Source organism: Cryptomeria japonica, chromosome 11 (genome assembly GCF_030272615.1).
Source record: "Cryptomeria japonica chromosome 11, Sugi_1.0, whole genome shotgun sequence".
Taxonomy (NCBI): domain Eukaryota; kingdom Viridiplantae; phylum Streptophyta; class Pinopsida; order Cupressales; family Cupressaceae; genus Cryptomeria; species Cryptomeria japonica.
Genome location: NC_081415.1, coordinates 200,469,949 through 200,489,146, shown reverse-complemented (window position 1 = coordinate 200,489,146; position 19,198 = coordinate 200,469,949). Strand labels below are relative to the sequence as shown.

Here is a 19,198-nt window from a genome sequence, read left to right as displayed (position 1 = left end):
AGTTTGGCATTCCACCTATAGCCGGTATAGAGCAGCAAAAATTTTCAGATATCAGGGAAGGTGGATAGCCATTTTGTTTGTGGGATCCAGGTGGAGCACACCCATGGGTGGTCTTTAGTAGCATGAGGATACTCCCTTTGGTGGATTTACGTGGGAATACTTATCCGACCACTCTCAGAATGTATTATGATTCTCAGACTTGGGATCCTGGTATTTAGAGTGGCATACATGTGCCGATAGCAGTTGGTATGGTATACAAAAACAAATTGCTTGGGGACAAGCAATTTCAGGGAGGGTGGATTGTAATGTCCCCTTCTCAGTGAGCACCTGAGTTCAAAGGACTAGCCTATCCTTTGACCCTCATAGGCTAGCATGGTGGATTAGAGGGTCCATTTTGGGCACTCATGAGCTCTTCAGGAGGCAGTTGGCAGTGATTATTCTCTCCAATTCATTGGTTGATTTGATGGTGGCGATATTCAGGAGCTTACGGCTTCATTTGCATGAACTTGCTATTTATAGTAAGACAGTGGGTTGATAGAGGTGGACCTTACTAATTTTAGTAAGGCATTCAGATGGACAGGTTATTCAATGGGTAAGCTAGCAATGTCAGTAGAATTGATAAATGCCATTTATTTTTGGAGTTAAAATATTATGATTATTATTAAGGTAATACTTTAATTATTATTATTATTAGTGGTAAGTTAATAATGGCATATCATTAATAATTATATTGACTATGTTTTGAAGGAGTTATTAAATATTCTTCAAAGTCAATATGATTATTTATTAATGATTGGGCGCCCACTTGTGAGAGATATATTAAACATTTAATTTTTTATATAATTTAAAATTATAAAATAGGCCAATTGTTGGAAATCGAGCCATGTGAAGGAGGGTATAAATAGCACTCAAAAAGCATTGTATTTCATTCTATGTTATTTGCTTTTGTTGCTTGTGGAATTTGGAGGGAAAACCAGGGTTTTTTTGCCATTAACACTTTGGAGAGCGTAGCTGCTTCGAAGTTGTGAATTCAGAGGTTGTGAGATACCAGCTGAAGATTGCCTGTAATTGATTGGTTCCATTCAGGAATCAACATTGTGCATATTGGTGAAAGATTTCAAAGGTTTTACAAGGGTTTGATGTGCTGCAACAGTATCCATGAACAATGACACTACAGTGCCCGTGTTCAGTGACACTACAGTACCTGTGAACAGTAATTGCTACAGTACCTTCCTCTTGGCACGTGGGGTTTATATCAAGTAATGATTAAAGTTTGTCAAGTGCAGATGGCATACTTATTGGAGAATATTTATTGGGGACTTTGATTACTGGTTTGCACTTCCAGAATTTGCTGTCATAACAATTTTCAGACCTGCGCTCATTGACATTGAAATCCGGGTATGAAAGTATTGCATGCCAACTATTTGGAATAATGCCTATGCATTTTCAATCATTGTAATCAATTTAAAATGCTGCAATAAAAGAGTTTGGAGCTACATATGATTTGTTTGTTAAAATACTTCATTTCTGTAGGTGTCTATTTGCATAGGTAGGTTGCTTGCCAAGTGTTCGCATTAATGTCCCTTGGCTGTAGGTGCACATCAGCGATCTTATTGCATTATATAAACCTTGTATTACATACTAAATTCATTTCAGTCATTTGCATACGTTCATTTGAGTCCATTGAATGCATTTTATCATTATCTTCATTGAAATACCAAAAAGAATCACCAATCGGCAAGTTCAGATTTCGCAAGGCAAGTGTTTGACAAAATTCTTAAGGGTAGAAATCAGTGATTTGAGGGCAGAATTAGCAAGGGACATTTCACTATGCCATCATTGCACAAAAAATATAGTATCTTATTCTTTCAGGAGTGCTCATGTTGATTATTACATTTTCGATATGGCTTTTTAGAGCCATTCTTCCCATCACATAACCACCTACAAGCTCCTTACAGGAAAGTAACTTCCCACACTTTATTGACCGAGAATTCAATCTAACTTACTAACTATTCTAACATCACTATCTAACTTACTAACTATTATAACATCACTATCTAACTTACTAACTATTCTAACATCACTTATTATTCTAACAATTTGATGCAATATTAACATTTATTTATTAGCTACTTACTATACTAACCGAAGGCAAAAACATAATATTTCCAACATACCCCATTATTCGATCACTCCAGCCAAAGGTAGGAATACCAGCATTGGACTAGAAATAGCGGCCAAAATCAACACCCAATAAACAAAGAAATACACAGCTCATCAAAGTGTCCCAATACTCCCAACTAACCAGGACAAACCTAACCAAACATATTAGTGTCAGAGTTATTGTCATTGATGTCAAAGCAAATGTCCAAGAAGATCTGATCACTGTCACAAGATGAAGTGCTGAAGCAGATTGAGGGCCAAAGGCCACTAATCATTTTATTCAAGAAAAAACTTATCGTGGCCGACTTTGTTGGCGGCAATATTGTACACGGAAATAAAACTAGTTAATTAAGTTGTAATTGTATTGGTTAGTTGGCAACCGAGGGGTGGCAGTTACAGTGCGACGGTTGGCGCTCGCACCCCCTCGATATCTTTACATACTTCCGAATGTAACTTGGAGGACAATTATGAATGAAATAACATCTTATATATTTGACATGATATCTATGGCATTATCATTCTGCATTACGTGCTTTATCTGTGTACTTTAAGTTATTCACCCGAGAGGGCAAACATTTGGCGTCGTTGCCTAGACATACTCGGGAACGGAAGACGCGGATGGCCCACGGACACGATGGGCCTACTCGTTGGTGAGATAAACCCAAAGGCTGACGACGTGCAAACGAAGCTCTACAACGGAGAAGACACTGCGACGAGGGAATTTTCAATTCTACTCCAGGTAGCCATCAAGACCTACGTCTGACAAGAGGCCACGAAGGCGGAAATCCCACCAAGTGCCGTGTGGACTACGCTGGAGGTTAGCCCGGCAGTAAATTAGTTGATGAACCATCTTCCCCGGCTGCTTGCACAGGCATCGCGGGCACAACAAGCTCGCCTGGAGGAGATTGCCCAAGAAGAGCGACGCCAACAAAATCTTCAACAGTACGAAGAAAGCAGCCGTCAGGAAGCGGAGCGGGATGGCACGAGGCCAGGAAGGAATTGAACCCTGAATCCCATAGGGATAACGGAACATTTTATATTCAAATAAAGGTGTCATAATATTGACACGAGTTGTATTGACGAAATGAATTAATAAAAGCGTGTTCTGGTTTGTGTTGTGAATTATGGAAATGTATGGGAATTAATGCCCAACCTATTAAATAAAGATAGAAATAAGAAAGCAGAAACGGACGAGTAGGAGGCCGCGCAGAGGACCTTGATTCTGGAACAACAAGTAGAACGTAGATGGAGGCTGAGGCAACTTGCCAAGGGACGACCTGCTGAAGGGTGGCCCGAAGGGAACCAAGGAGGTGTCACGGAGGGTGCAGAAGTCGAGGGAAATTCCTACGCGTCGCTAGAACACCGCAGGGTGAGAAGCCACGAAGAGTTTCTGGAGGAAACAAGGTTACGGAGGAATCTAGTCGAAGAGACTCGGGATCAGTTTAGAAACTTATCCCTTACGCCACGAAGTGAGGATCACCAGAGGGAGCCAGGAGTGGGTGCGGGTGAGAACGGAGGGGAGGACAACCGTACGGTTGTAGGTGCCACACACAACAGACAAAACACCGTACCTCCAGCCACCCACGCAGGACACACCACCGGCGCAGGAGGGAGTGGCGCACAGACGCAGCCACAGCCACCTCCAGCAAGACGACCCCCATCGATGGCGGGCAAACAAAAGTTGCCTAAATTCAACGGAGATGGCAACGATGACCCCGTACGGCACTGTCGTACGTGTGAGACAATATGGTCAGCCAACGGGGTAGTTGACAAAGCGGATTGGGTGGTGCAGTTCCCTGCCACCCTGAGAGGAGTAGCCATTGATTGGTACTCTAATGTGGATAAAACAAAGGTGGGAACATGGGATGACTTACAGAAAGCTTTTGAGAAGGAGTTTCGACTCCTTCGGGATGATAATGAGATCGTGGCGGAGATATTAAGCACAAAGCAGGGAAAGCACGAAACAGTGCGAACATACAGCCGACGGTTAAAGGAATTACTGGGGAAGATGGAAAACCAGCCTGCTGACGGACTAAAGAAGAGATGGTTTGTGGAAGGGTTGCGGTCATCCTGCAGAGGAAGATGAAAATTGTACCGCCCACCTCATTCGATGACGCATACAACCGTGCGATGGACTTGTAAAGTGAAGACAAAACATCGCGGAAGAAAAAGGACAAGTCCTCTGGAGAAGAGGAGTCCTCGAGAGAAAGCAATAGTGACGAATCATCAAGTAAGAAGATGAAAGCGCTTCAAAAGGATATGCACCATATGTTGAAGGAATTTAAGAACATGAAAGGAAGCACGAACAAAAACGAAGACGTGTGGTGCACTGATTGTAAGGAAGAAGGCCACACAAAAGGCACCTGCCCGAAGAAGGCCTTTTGTGAGATTTGCCAAGTGATGGGACACTCCATCAAGGAATGCCCATACAACATGAAAACCCAAAGTACGCAAATGAGCCAAGTGTTGTTCACTGAGCAGGCCACAACATCCGCACCAGTGGGTACGGCCCAGCAAACCAACACAACGGCATCATCTGAAGGTTACCAGGACAACAAATGCGGCAGCGTAAGGAATAAAAACAAAAACAATAACAAAAGTCGTATCCAGTATGACGCCAAGGCCGGCCAATGATCCAATGTAGGGCCTGTAATCAGTGGGGGCACTTCGCCTGTGATTGCAAGAAGGAAGCCACCCCTCAGCACCTTTGTCGATGGTGTGGGCTAGGCGACCATGATGACGCAAATTGCCCAAAGGCAGGGGTTAATCTCCTCAACATTGAGAAGGCTGAGAAGACTGGTGAGAAAGAAGTACTGGCGATCACCCGTGCTCAGACGAAAAAGGCCACTTATCCCGACCCCTGTATGGAGAAGGAGAGATCACGGGAGGCAAAGGCCAATATTGAACGTGAGATGACGACCGAACGATGGAACAACAAGGTGGTGAGTACATCATCCCGCACGGAAGCTAAAAATAACATCATTGGGCAAGTACAGCAGATGGAAGTACCTATAAGGGTAAAGGACCTTCTAGAAACAATGACACAGTTAAGAACCGCCATTTTTAGTTCCATACAAACCACTGCCGCCTGGAGCTATGAACCAGTGAGGCCACAAACTGGGGACCTCATCCCCACACTTCAGTTTTTGAACCATGGTGGCCGCTTCACCAACTAAGTGTTTTAACCACGACACTACATGTCCAAGAAGATCTGATCACTGTCACAAGATGAAGTGCTGAAGCAGATTAAGGGCCAAAGGCCACTAATCATTTTATTCAAGAAAGAACTTATCGTGGCCGACTTCATAACCAATTATGGCTGGTTGAAATAAAGATTCGCTGAGGCCAACCCCTTAAGGAGTCCCCACCTTCCTTAACAAAGCCGACCTTTGAGAGGACTAAGATAGAAATAAAATTTGAATCAATGTTTATTATGGGCAGACCTAGACAAAGGTTTTCCATATATAAATTTAACCAAGTTGATCTGAAAAGATTAAAAGTAGTGAATAATGATAAGGAGGCGTTGTCTCACAATAAAGGATAATGGGGAGTGATTAACTTTCAGAAAGGCAGTGATTACCTTTACTAATGGACAGCAATGCATGAAGATGCAGCAATTAAGTATGGGCAGTGATTACACTTCATAAGGCAGAAATCAAGTAGAGAAGAAAAGGTTTGGAGTTAGTTTAGAAAAGGCACAGATTAATCTTAAGGAAGCATTCAAGGAAAAGAGAATTTCAGTGATAGTTTGTGAAGAAAAAGTCGTGTCTCTTTGAAGGGAGATCTCTATTAAAAGAGGTTTATCACTTCACTTGGATATGGGAATATAAAAGGAGAAAGGCATGTGGAAAGAAGAAAGTGTGGAAAATAAATAGATGTATCATATGTACATCACAAGATTTTGAGAAGAAAATAGAAAGGACATATCATTCAAACACGAGAAGCATTGACTTAAGGAAGAGAAGAATAATTATTTTTTAGAAGGCATAATTTTGCGAAGGAGGTTTACCATTTATATGAATGTCATTCATTGAAAACATGCCCATGAGATTAAGATTCTTATAATGGGAATTGAATTGTCCATCATCCATTGTAAAAGCAGCATTCATAAGGTAGAACTTTGCTTGGAAGTTGGTGCCTCACATCAAAGAGATCGGTGTCTCTTGCTGAATTGGTGCTCAGTTGCGGGCATTGGTGTCTCCAGTAGGTTAGTGCCTAAAAATTGAAAAGACTAGTGTTTCTTGCTGAGTTGATGCTCAGTAGTGGGGATTGGTGTCTCCAATAGGTTGGTGCCTACAGTATTTGTAAGAGAAATTTCATATAAGCAATATTTTCCCATGGTTTTCTCTTCAAAGGTTTCACGTAAATCTTGTGTTCTTAATTGTTGATATTGTGCAATTGATATTATTGTGGTTGCTATTTTGAAAAAGTTAAAAAGATTGTCTTATACTAATTCACCTGCCAACCCCTCTCAGTATAAGCTTGTGCTCATCAATTAGTGGATGCCCTGACCATCCATCCCAAATCACATGTACAACATGAGAACATATCCCAACTCAAAAGAACAAATCCATCCTCTAAGAAAACGAACTCCTAAAATGCACACTGAGAAAACATCTCTCCTCTAAGAGAGTACACCCTCCTTGAAGAGTACAAATCCTTCCTATGGTGCCTAACGAGAAAAAATCCCTCCTCAAGTGTGAAGTAGAAACAAATCCAACAATCAGAGAACATCCCTCCTCTGAGAGGGCAAATCTCTCCTTGTCCAAAAACTGCAAAGAACTACCAAACTCCTACTTGATCCAAAAGGGGACATTAAATGAAGATCCAATGCCTCCCAAGCAGTGTACCATTTGTGAGCAAGATGCTAACCCAAGATGGGATAAACCTCCAGCCTCCTATGCCTTTCACCTCCTCTTTTACCAACCTTAGAGCTTATCTGCCTAATGTAGCATTAGAATCCCTAACAAACTAATTAGTACAATACAATTTAGAAAATGCCCCAAGAGCACAAACTACCAATAGCACACCCTTACAATGACTTTACAAGTAGTTTCAAAGACAAATTTTGAAAATATGGCCTTTCAAACATGCTAATATTAATTAGAGCTTTACTTTTCAATTACCACACGTCATTGTCAACAAACATGCTAATATTCTACTATTAATCACACTTCAACACGGCCAACACACACAAACATGGTTTAAATAAACCAAACCACTTATGTCAAAACATAAACCATGGCTGCATTGAGAATAGCCACAGACTACCAGCTACTTGCAGGCCCAACAACACACCCATGGTGTCCACAAGAAAACAAATTTTTTAGAACTCATCCATTCAAACTTTTGAATGCAGTAAAATCCTCCCACATTCATAGCTGTAAATGGCACAAGAGAGAAATAGCTTGGCACACCATTTCCTTACATGCAAAAACAAACACAGATTTGAGGAGACAATATCCTATATGATTTCTAAGGCATTTTATTCCTTCATTGAAGCAAGCAGTTCAGCAGAATGAAATACATCTCTTTATCATTTCTTATTGTATTGTTTGCTTCTTCATACACAGTTGTTCAATCATCAATCTCAAGCACGCCCTAATATTGCCATTTATTATAGCACCCTAATATTGTGGATTTGAAGCTCGGGACATACACAGCCAATTACAACAATAACAAAAACAATGGGTGTATATGACTGTGCTGTTAAACTTTCCCTTAAAGCACTCAGACACTTCACATCATACAATATTTCCAACAAAACATTTCTTGTGGCCTTCAAATGGCAAGCAAAGCTCGCATCGGGCACAAACACTTTGCATATCCAAACCACAAACATGTTACTGCACAGATCATGCCTGATACTTTTGGCAATGGTGGCCTAGAAGATATATAGTAACACTCCAAACATGATCAACTTTCAGCAAAAGGAAACATAAAACCCCAAAAACTTCCAAAGCAATTAAACTTATTGAACAAATATTTCTACACATTGAAATCCAAGATGACACTTCAATAAACAATGTTTCTCAACCCTTTTCATAGAAATAACTGCTCCACAAGACATGAACATGTTAACACTCTGATAGTTAATACATCAGTAAGAGCTATGAAGAAGGTCAAGAATCATATGTACAAAGCTGTATTTCACCTTTCATATTTACGTACAAACTATAAGGTAAAGAGCCATTTCAAAGGAGATGTGTGAACAAAGAAAGCTTTGGATGCAAACTTTCTACTCTTTGTGTACTTGACTGATATTCTTTCATCAAAGCATCTATATAATAAAGAATCTACAAGCCTCTCCATTCCAAGTGTAAAATTTGCACACATTAGAATTCTACAAAAGCACATTATGTGATTTCTTAATATTCAAAAATCAAAAAAGTATCCTTCTTCAGTATTTTCCTAATATAATTGTGGGTACTATGTCTGTATGGACCCTAGGCATTTATTAGCTTATACATGTGTAAAAGCTATGAAGAAGGTCAAGAATCATATGTATATAGCTGTATTTCGCCATTCATATTTATGTACAAACTATAAGGTAAAGAGTCATTTCAAAGGAGATGTGTCTGTCATTATTAGGAGATACTGTATTTGAATGAAGAAAGCTTTGGATGCAAATTATCCACTCTGTGTACTTGACTGGTATTCTTTCATCAAAGCATCTATATAATAAAGAATCTACAAGCCTCCCCATCCCAAGTGTAAAATTTGCACACTTTAGAATTCTACAAAAGCACATTATGTGATTGCTTATTTGCATGACCATCTCGAAAAAAATATTCAAAAATCAAAAAAGTATCTATCTTCTGTATTCCTAACATAGACTGATTAATTTAGGGATGCCTCAATGCCCATGCAAAGTATTAATATTGTACCAACACACAGCCATGTTCCAAAACATCAGATAGTATACCTGATGCAATGAAAAATCATTATAACCGAGAAGTTCATCTCTAACTCTGTCCAGAGTGCATTCAAATCCAAAAGCACCCCTTGGATGCAACTTTCTAGCCAAACTGTCTACATCAGAATCTGTGTAGAGACGCCTCACTAGCAAAGGATGATTTGCAATCTGTAAAAAGTTGAAAGTTGAAACAAATTTACATTCTTTCAAGCACTGCTAGTATATCATTCAGTAGACAAAATAAATGAGCCATAATGGAAACACTCAAAACAAATGAGCCATAATGCAAACACTTACAAAGTACCTTACGAAACTGCATAAAATAATTAGAAATCTGACGCCGAGGAAGGAAACCAACAACATTTGATATGTCTGACCCTGTACTTTTTGCCAGACGCGCTAAAGAAGCTGAACGATATTCTTCAATAGCCTCTCTATATGCATCGGCTTGTTCTGGAACCATAGTCAAAAACTCTACCTGTATGAAAAAAATAACAAATATATGAAAAAAATGACAAATATATGAACTTTTTGTGTTAAAATCAATGTATATTCAGAAAGTAACTGCAAGAAATCACAAAGATGGACAATCATTCCTAATAACAATGTCTCTAATATTTTGCTTTGTAGTATGTATGTACTTACATGCAGGGAAGGGACCCCTTAGTAGAACCCCTATATTATATCTTTAAAAAATAACAACTTTTAGATAGAGTAAATTTGCAACCTTATGATTCTTTGGTACCAACTGCTGCATAACATCTGATTTCAAGCGCCTCAAAATAAATGGCCCCAATATTGATTTGATACGAGCAATCAAGTCTCTGTCTTCTGCTGAAGCACCCAAAATCTTCTTCAAGTCCACATCACCAGTCTCAAAAATATTTGGCATCATAAACTCCAAGAGGGACCAAAGCTCCTGGTAAAAAGATAACCTTACATGCATAAGTATGCATATAATAAGATCCAATCAATAAAAGAAATTTTTTATACTTATTTGCACAATCTTGTAACTGCCAACTGAATAAGAAAAAATGAATTAGTAAGATTTAGATATTCCACTGACCGTTCAATTTACACAAGATTATCACAATTCACTTTTTGTAATATGGTACAAATCATACTTTAAATGTTCAAAATTTCAAATTGCACTCAACACGCTAAAAAATAAAAGCTATGTTACTGATTCGAGTTTATGTAAGAAGTTTCAGTATGCAGCAAGGATGCATGGGGACACGTCCCCTGTCTTGGAAGCAGTCATCCCCGTCCCCATCCCTTAGGCGTTTTGGGGATGGCAGGACATCAAGGGGACATCCCCCTACCATCCCCCCTGTCTAAGAATTTGCAGGAAACGGAGAAAATGTCCCCATATCATTCAGGGCCGCCTAGCCATCCCAAGGACAGCTAGGTGTCCCATGCGGCTAGGGAGTATTGTAGTTATTGTGCCATTTTTATATTATTGATTTGTAGAGTTTCTGATTTGAAATCATATACAGCCACATGTTAGTAGATTTTAAGAGATTTTCCTTGTCTCATGTTGTTTGTAAGGGGTTTGGCTATTAGAACTGCTAAAAACAATTATTCCAGCCACCATACTACTGTTTTGAATGAGGTTTTACATGATTTATGACTGCTGCAACTTCATTTCTGCTTGCATACAATTTGATTTGCACAAATTAATGAGGATTTCTGCCTACAGTAGAGTTGTACAATCTATTGGAACTTGAGAATTTTATTGTATTGTTCAATTAGAGGTTTTATATTATTTACCTCATAATGAAAATTGTATGGTGCAACAAAAACATGGTGGTAGGTTCATAAGATAGCCTTTAGCATTGGAGAGAAAACACAATTTGCTAACAAATCGATAAAAAAGGGCCCCCAAGGGGACGTCCCCAAAATGCATCCATGTCATTGCCTGTCCCCAAAACGCAGTGGAACATAGGCATACAGATATATTAAAACAAAAAATGGGGGTTGGTTCGTTTTGGATTCGTCCATGCAAAAAACCATATAAAAATTGTAAATACACACATCTTAACAAGTGACATGATTTATCCAAAATTGGCCTTGCATTCAATTTTTTTAAAATATATATATAAGTCAATCTGATCCCAGCTACATAAGTCAATCTGCTTTAGGCCTGATGGGAAAAGGCAAAAATGGCAGAGGTAGGAAGTCCAACAGGCAAAGGTTTCAAAAGCGTAGCTGAATTGTTCAAAATGAAAGGTACCAAGGGAGCAACCGGCTCCCTTGGGAAGTAATGAAGATTACCAGTTGGAATGTCAGGGGTCTGGTGGCCCCTGACAAGCGAAGAATGGTGATACACCATCTTGGAAAGATATCAAGTGACATTATTCTGCTGCAAGAAACCAAATGCGACAATGAAGTAGGGGACAAATTTGTTAAATACTGTAAGGGATGGATGGGTGTCTTCCAAGAAGCTAAAGGTTATGCAGGCGGATTGGTATTCTATGGAAACCCAACTCGGTTGATGTTACTCCCATTAGCAAGAAGAAAAATTGGATGTCATGTAGTGTACGAAGCAGACTCACATCTGTGGAATTTGTGTTGTGGAATGTTTATGGCTCCACACAGACTGCAGATAAGGCCAAGGTATGGGAGGATCTCAGCCAAAATACCATTTCTACCAATAACAGGAAGTTCATTGTTGGGGGAGAATTCAACACTATCCTGGATCTGTCTGAAAAGAGCGGTGGAAATAGCAGGATCACTAGAGATATGATGGATTTCAGAAATTTCATTCACCAGGTCGGTGCAATTGATTGCAAGCCAAGTTCTGGATGGTTCACTTGGACTAATAGAAGAATTGGTTACACAAATATTTCAGAGAGATTGGACAGATTTCTCTGCGGGTCTCAGGGGGTGTTGGACAGTATTCCCATGATGGCTTCTACTCTTCCTTATGGTGTTTCTGACCACTTTCCAGTGCTTTTGGAGGTTGGGTCGGAATGCTGTTGGGGCAGCAGTTACTTCAATTTCCAAAATATGTGGTGGAGAGAGAGCACACTTCTGAAGTCCCTGGAAGAATGGTGGAACGAAGGTAGATTCAAAGGTAAAATTAGCTACTGTTTTACTAAGAAATTGGCTTACATTAAGGAAAAGCTCAAAGTCTGGAACAAGGAGGTCTTCAAAAATATCTGAGGAAAAGGCAGATATCGAATCGGAATTGGAATTGCTTAATAGTAAAGTTATAAGAGACAGAATGGATCAGGCAGATTACTTAAAACTTCAAAGAGGAGGAGTTGAAAGCAAAATTATCAGAAATTCTTGCGAGAGAAGAAATTTATTGGAGAGACAAGGCCACAGAGTTGTGGATCAAGGAGGGAGATAATAATACCAAGTTTTTTCATGCGTCTGTTAAGGCTAGGAGATCACAGAACCAAATATCTGAAATTTCAGTTGCTAATGGCAATAGCTGTAGGGAAAGGGACAGCATTGGGAAGGCGGCAGTGGAATTCTACAAGAATTTACTGAACTCAGGAAATGCAGGAGATGCACACTGCAGGGGGGAAATCCTGGAGGCAATCCCTAAGATTATTAGCGAAGATGACAATTAGATGCTGATGGATCCTTGTAGTGAGGAAGAAATTAGGAAGGCTGTGTTTGGCTTGCATCCAGATAAGGCACCCAGCCCGGACGGATTTCCAGCAAGCTTCTATCAGAAGTGCTGGAGCTTTCTAAAGACGGATATCTGCAAACTGATTGAGGAAGTAAGATGCAAAGGGAAATTTGTCAAGGAGTTAAACAATACAATCTTGGTGATCATCCCAAAGAGAACCGACGTCAGATCATTGGATGATTTTAGGCCAATTGCTCTATGTAACACAATTTACAAAATCTTGACGAAAGCATTGGCAAACAGATTGAAGCAAGTGATGCACAAGCTCATTTCTGTGGAACAGAATGGATTCACACCCGGACGTGAGATCACTGATAGCATTATTCTCACTGCTGAAACTATACTTACTTTAGTAACGGATAGGAAGAATGGAATGATGATTAAATTGGATACTACGACAAGGTTCAATGGGAGTTTCTAATCAGAGTGCTGGAGGAATTTGGATTTGATAAAAATTGGATTGGAATCATTGAATTTTGCATTGGAACACCCCACTTTTCTGTTGTGGTCAATGGAGCTATTTTTGGATTTTTCATGAGTAGCAACGGGATCAGACAAGGCGACCCAATATCACCTTTTCTGTTTGTCATAATGGCTGAATCATTAAGTAGATACATCTATAAACAAAGAAGCACTGGGTTATGGAAGGGCATTTTGATTCACAAGGTTTTAACTCCGGTTACTCATTCACAGTTTGCAGATGACACTACTTTGTTCAGGGAAGCCACAGTCAGGGAAGCAAATATAATCAATGGTACATTGGTTATGTATGCTAAGGCTGCTGGACAGCAGATCAACGATAAAAAGACGGAGATCTTCTTCTTCAACACAAAGAAGGCAGTGCAAACAAGAATAGCTGGCATTCTGGGTTGGTCGGTTGGTGTGCTTCCGTCCAAATATCTGGGAGTCCCATTGTTCTCCGGGACATCTAGAATGGCTCTATGGGAAGAATTAATTTCAAGGTGCAGACAGAAGACTGAAGCTTGGAAACATAAATGTTGTCTCTGCCAGGAAGAATCCTTCTGATCAAGTCTGTATTAACTGCCACCCCCAACTATGCTATGTCCTGCTTCAAACTTTCCTCCAAAGTGATCCAAGCGTTGGAAAGCTTCTTCAAGCAATTCCTTTGGGATGGGGCTAAGGAAGCTAGAAGAATCCCATTGATCAACTGGGAGGTTGCTTGCAGAACCAAAAACATGGGTGGTGCGGGCCTCAGGAAGATGGAAGAACAAAATATCCCGATGGGGGCTAAACTAATTTGGAAGATGTACAGAGATCCTGGGAAGTTATGGTACAGAATTACGCAAAAAAAGTATTTGGATGATGATGATCCAGCTAGGATTCTAACCTTTGCAACTTCGCAGGGTGGTTCGGTGGTATGGAGATTCATGAAGGATTGTCGACATGTGATCATGGAGCATTTGACATGGAAGGTGGGTGACGGGAAAAGAGCAAAATTCTAAAGAGACTCCTGGGACGGGAATTGAAGCCTGTGTGATCTGTTTGAACAGCAGGATTGGATTTCAGAGGCTGAGATGACTTTTGGTGAGGTAGTGGCAGATTATCTAAAAGAGTCACAGCCAGGCAGCGGGATTTTTAAATGGATTCCCATACAATGTCAGAGCATGGCAAGCGAGGATCAGGAGAAGCTCAAAGATATCCTATATCACAGAAAGATATCAATCAATATACATAAGGATGAAATTATTTGGTGTGCCTCCCGGTCTGGTGTGTATAATGCTAGATTAGGATACCAATTACAAACCATTGAGAGGGAGGCAGTCGATTGGTCTAAAGATTATGTTGGGATAAGCTAGTGGCCCCTAGAGCAGGTGCTTTCCTTTGGACTGTTGTACATGGCAGGATTCTAACTGGCGAAAGGCTGAAAACTTATGGATTTCATGGGCCAAGTATCTGTGTGCTCTGCAATCAAGCGGAGGAAACCTCCAATCACCTTCTCTACGAATGCCCATTCGCAAATCAGTGCTGGAACTGGTTATGTCAGGAATTAGAATGGTCTTCGGCAAGGAATGACAATTTAGTAAATTTTCTTTATGGTTGGCCAATCTTAAACCAGAATTCATTGTGGGGGTCACTGTGGATTGTCTCCCCATCAATGTTAATGTGGCAAATCTGGATTGAAAGAAATAGACAGATTTTTGAAGGAAAGGAACTAAGTGTGGAAAGGGTAACGGAAAAGATAAAACTCGGTATCATGGAAATTGCCAATAAGAAGGCATATAGCAGGAAAATAGAGTACATCAATGATTGGGACAAAAGGATACAGACAAGGTGGGAGGGACTAATTCCTCCAAGCATTAATATCAGTTCCAAGGCATCATGTCGCAAGAATGCCTCGTGGGTTGCTCCGGTAGAAGGTAGACTAAAACTCAACTTTCACGGAGCTGCCAAAGGCAACCCAGGGGAGGCTGGGTATGGATGTATCCTGAGAGACCACAGCGGCAAGTTGATCGTTGGTTTGCATGCCTACTTAGGCAATGCTACCAACAACGTTGCTGAAGTAACCGCATTGGAGAGAGGTGTTAAACTTTGTGCAGAACAGCGGATAGACTCGGTTAACATTGAAGGAGATTCACAAGTAATTATTAACACAGTTAAAAATGGAGAAATTTCAAATTGGAAGATAAAGAGGATAGTGGGGAAAGTATTAGAATACCTTAAGCAGATTCCTCAGTACAGAATATCTCATGTCTTCAGAGAATCAAATAAGGCTGCTGATCATTTGGCGAATGTGGGGATCTCAAAAAAAGCCAGAGAGGAGTTAGTCGACAACTCCAACGTAGGGATGGACCTATTAAATATTTTGAAGATTGAAACTAGTTTGAATGTGTCAGATAGGACTGGCATTGGCTAAACCAACAGATAAAATAAAAGGGCCTACTCTAGGCCAGGTCAGATGCACTCTGGCATGCAAGGAGGATTGGTATCATACACTGGGCAGCGTATATGTTGAAGATTTCCTCTGCAAACCTTTGTCCGCATCTTGGGAGTCTATTTTGACAGCGCCAACTATGTATCAGATGATGAAGAGGCCGAGTCTCCAATATCCCCTGCTCACAGAGAATGGAAGGAGAATAGGAAAAATTTCATTGAAAATGCATGGGTGGTCTTCCGAATCGGGATAATCAACAACAATTTGGATCCCTTTTGTAAACTACTGGACGCGGATGACAATTGGCTCTCCCAGGCTGGTTTGGCCAAATGTGTGGAATTGGAAAGGGCGTTAGCTATGATTTACAACTCCTTAGATGATTGAGTCTCTGTATTGTTTAGGTGCTATGTAGGTTCTGGTCTGAGTCTATGACGACAAATTAATTGTCAATTTCTGATGTATTGGGAGCTATCCCCATCTTGTAGTGCCAACAACCAAGGTTCAAATCTCACGGGGTTACTCTTTATCGCGTTGACAATTGAAGGGCTACCAAGATCTTATATCTTGATTTGTCCGCGGCATTTGGAGTGGAGCATATGCATTCTGCTTAGGAGGTACATCCCTGGCCTAAATTGGCCAATATTGCCATGGTGTGATGGTTAAGTTGTTGTGTTATTGTTCTTTCCATCAAGGTTCAAACCCTGCTGGAGTGTTATTGTTAAATGTTTATATTGGGGATGAGGTTGCCCATTTGTGACCTCACCGGTTCATAGCTACAAGTCAAAGGCGTTTAACTGTTTAAAAAAACATCAGAAACCTAAAGAAATATTGTAATAAGTTTAACCGTAGGATTTTTGTTAATTGTCATGACAGCCTTACATATTCAAACTTGCGACTGGCAATCCTCTGCTGAAACCTTTGAGCCATAGCCACTCTATATCTCTCCAACTCACTCTTGGTGACCCTGCAAGGCCTCTGACCCATCTGACTCGGGGAGATCACTTTGAGGCATTACACAACATCACACTGATGGAAACCAACACCACAAGGTCTTCCCAAGTTTGCAGAATTGAAAGAGGAAGAAATCCAACACCAGACACAGAAATTTGTTAAAGTCCCATCACAAGGACAATGGCAACCTGCAATTTGCACATAATTCAACATTCAAAGAAGGCAATTTTTTAATGTGGGTTCACTCGAGTTCTGTTTGTGTTCACCTAAGTTCATCCTGGTTGAATCCAGGCCTGTTTGAGAAGACCCTAGGTAGCTCTATAGGCAGATCAGTTCCAGTTCAGTACTGAGGTTTGAATCAGACCCAGATCCAACCAGATTTTCCAACAAACCAGTAACTTATAAGTAAAGGAGTTCCTCTTTAAATACAATGAGTAGGTCCTCTTAAATAAACAATACAAAACTTTCAAAAAATTGTCTATTATTTTAGTTAGCAAATATTGGTTTTGGTTTACAAATTTCCAACTTCTTTATGTGCCTGTCTGCAAAGAGTCATTGATATACAGCTCCACGTATGGCCCATGAATGAACCATTCTGTTGGGGCACATCTATCATTATTGGTACAAAACTCAGTATACTACACTGATATCACCATTTGTGATATGAATAAAGAGCAAAAGTTCTAGATTTCCAACATATTTCTATTATGCATACAATTTCCTGAAAGGATGCATGATAATTGACTATATTTACAATTTCCTGAAAGGATGCATGATAATTGACTATGTTTACAATTTCCTGAAAGGATGCATGATAATTGACAGAGACAAAATGTTTCTGTTACACTTTTCCTTCCTGAAATCTGTCTCACTAGATTCAAGATACAGATCCAGCTCATATAGAAAACTGAATCCACTCATTTTACAATTGTGAGAAAAGATGCATGACGATTGACAAATCTTTGCAAAACTTGATAGTCAAAAGTTTGCAATGACATGTCTACAGTGCAATCTCGCTTCATGGCTATTGCAAAGTTTGCAATGAGATGTCTAGAATGCATGAACATTGATCTCTCTATATATGTGCTTCATTGTGAAGGCAGATAGAGATTCTAGGAGGGGCTACAACTACCTCAATATATTTTTTATTTTTCTAAGTAGACAATACTTTCTTCCTAAAAGAATTCACATGAATCATTCAATCACCTTCTATCTGCAGATTCTGCACTCATTTGATTCTCAAGTGTTCACAAGTCTGTAGGTCGAGAAATAGTGTCTGTGCTTCTACTTCATTGTTAGTTACTGGTGCTAATCTCTTTGAGGCAGCTCCAACCATAGTTCTACTAAGGTCCCCCGACCATATTTCCACTATGATCCCTAAAACTGCAACTAGTTTCTGAGATTACAGGGTGTCCCCTTGACACTTCACATTATGTTTGAACCAGCCTTTGGTGGGGGACAGACCAAACTATTCCCTTTCTTGGATTTGTCAAGGGATTAATCCCTCCATCCCCATTAACAAGGGGTTATTTACTACATATATTATTTTATCTACATTAATTGCTTTAGTTTTATTTGAAAATCTACATTTATTTACTTAAGAGTTTTTTTTTAATAGAAGAGTTATTTTATTTTATTTAGTATTTATTTGTTTTAGTTCTTGAGTAAATGTTAAAATAAATATTGTCTGTTTCTTTTCTAATCTACCTACTTAATGTTCATGAATATATTAAGTACTTTAGATAGATATTAAAAATGATTTTTATATAGAAAATAAAATTATTCTTAAAATAAAAGCAAAAGTAAATAATTTCTTTTGGTTTGTAAAAATTAAAATTTGTGTTTCTATTTATGTATGTTGTAAATAAAATACTAAAAGTTTCTTAAGTATAATAAAATAACTCTTAAACAATAGAGCTCGAAACCAATATTCCCCAGTGATTTCTCAATAGAAGTATTTAAAATATCTATCATGTTTATTGATATTAGTATTATGTTTACATTAAAATTAATTATTTGATGAGTGAATGGCTGTCAAATTTAACTTAAGGAATTTTTATTTTAAATGGTCATGACATGAAACTCCTTGATGCCACCATAGAATGCCTCTCAGCATAATAAGTGTGGGAAACTTGTTTAGGCTACTAGGATTAAACTCATACTTCATCGGATCCCCTTTTCTACATTGTATCAAATGAAAATGCAAATGAAATAATACAAAGAAATTTGTGCTTGAAGGTACTCAAATCAAGACATACACATCAAGGCTTCAAGCAAAAGAGAGAAAAAACTAATAAGCGAAAATGAGAAGATAAGATGAACCAATAGATGAGTTTACCTCAAGATCATTTTGAAGCGGTGTTCCTGTAAGCATTAGTCTCTGTTTTGCATTCTGAGCAACAGCCATTAAGTTTTTCCTCCTATAGCTGCTTCTGTCTTTGAGAACATGTGCTTCATCCATTACCACACAGCTCCATCTCCACTTCTTCAATACTTTGCGATCATCTTTCTGTTGCTCACTGTTTGACAAAGACCAAAAATCATAAGCAAATACGATTTTTTAGCTGACCAAATTGCATGGCAGAATAGCTACTTAATAAACTAGGATTGTAAAAATGTGCAGCAATGAGTT

General features: G+C 39.4%; 1 protein-coding gene across 2 annotated transcripts in view; it reads right to left on the bottom strand.

Annotated features, from left to right (window-relative positions):
- LOC131041288 (protein CHROMATIN REMODELING 19) overlaps positions 1-19,198 on the bottom strand; it is a 58,817-nt gene that overhangs the window by 9,762 nt on the left and 29,857 nt on the right. For both annotated transcript variants that reach the window (XM_057974338.2, XM_057974330.2), the window contains exons 6-9: positions 18,905-19,085; positions 9,807-9,998; positions 9,384-9,557; positions 9,089-9,247 (exon numbers count right to left, since the gene is read on the bottom strand). In XM_057974338.2, coding sequence (XP_057830321.1) covers positions 9,089-9,247; positions 9,384-9,557; positions 9,807-9,998; positions 18,905-19,085 — 706 coding nt within the window. The remainder of the gene's footprint in view (positions 1-9,088; positions 9,248-9,383; positions 9,558-9,806; positions 9,999-18,904; positions 19,086-19,198) is intronic.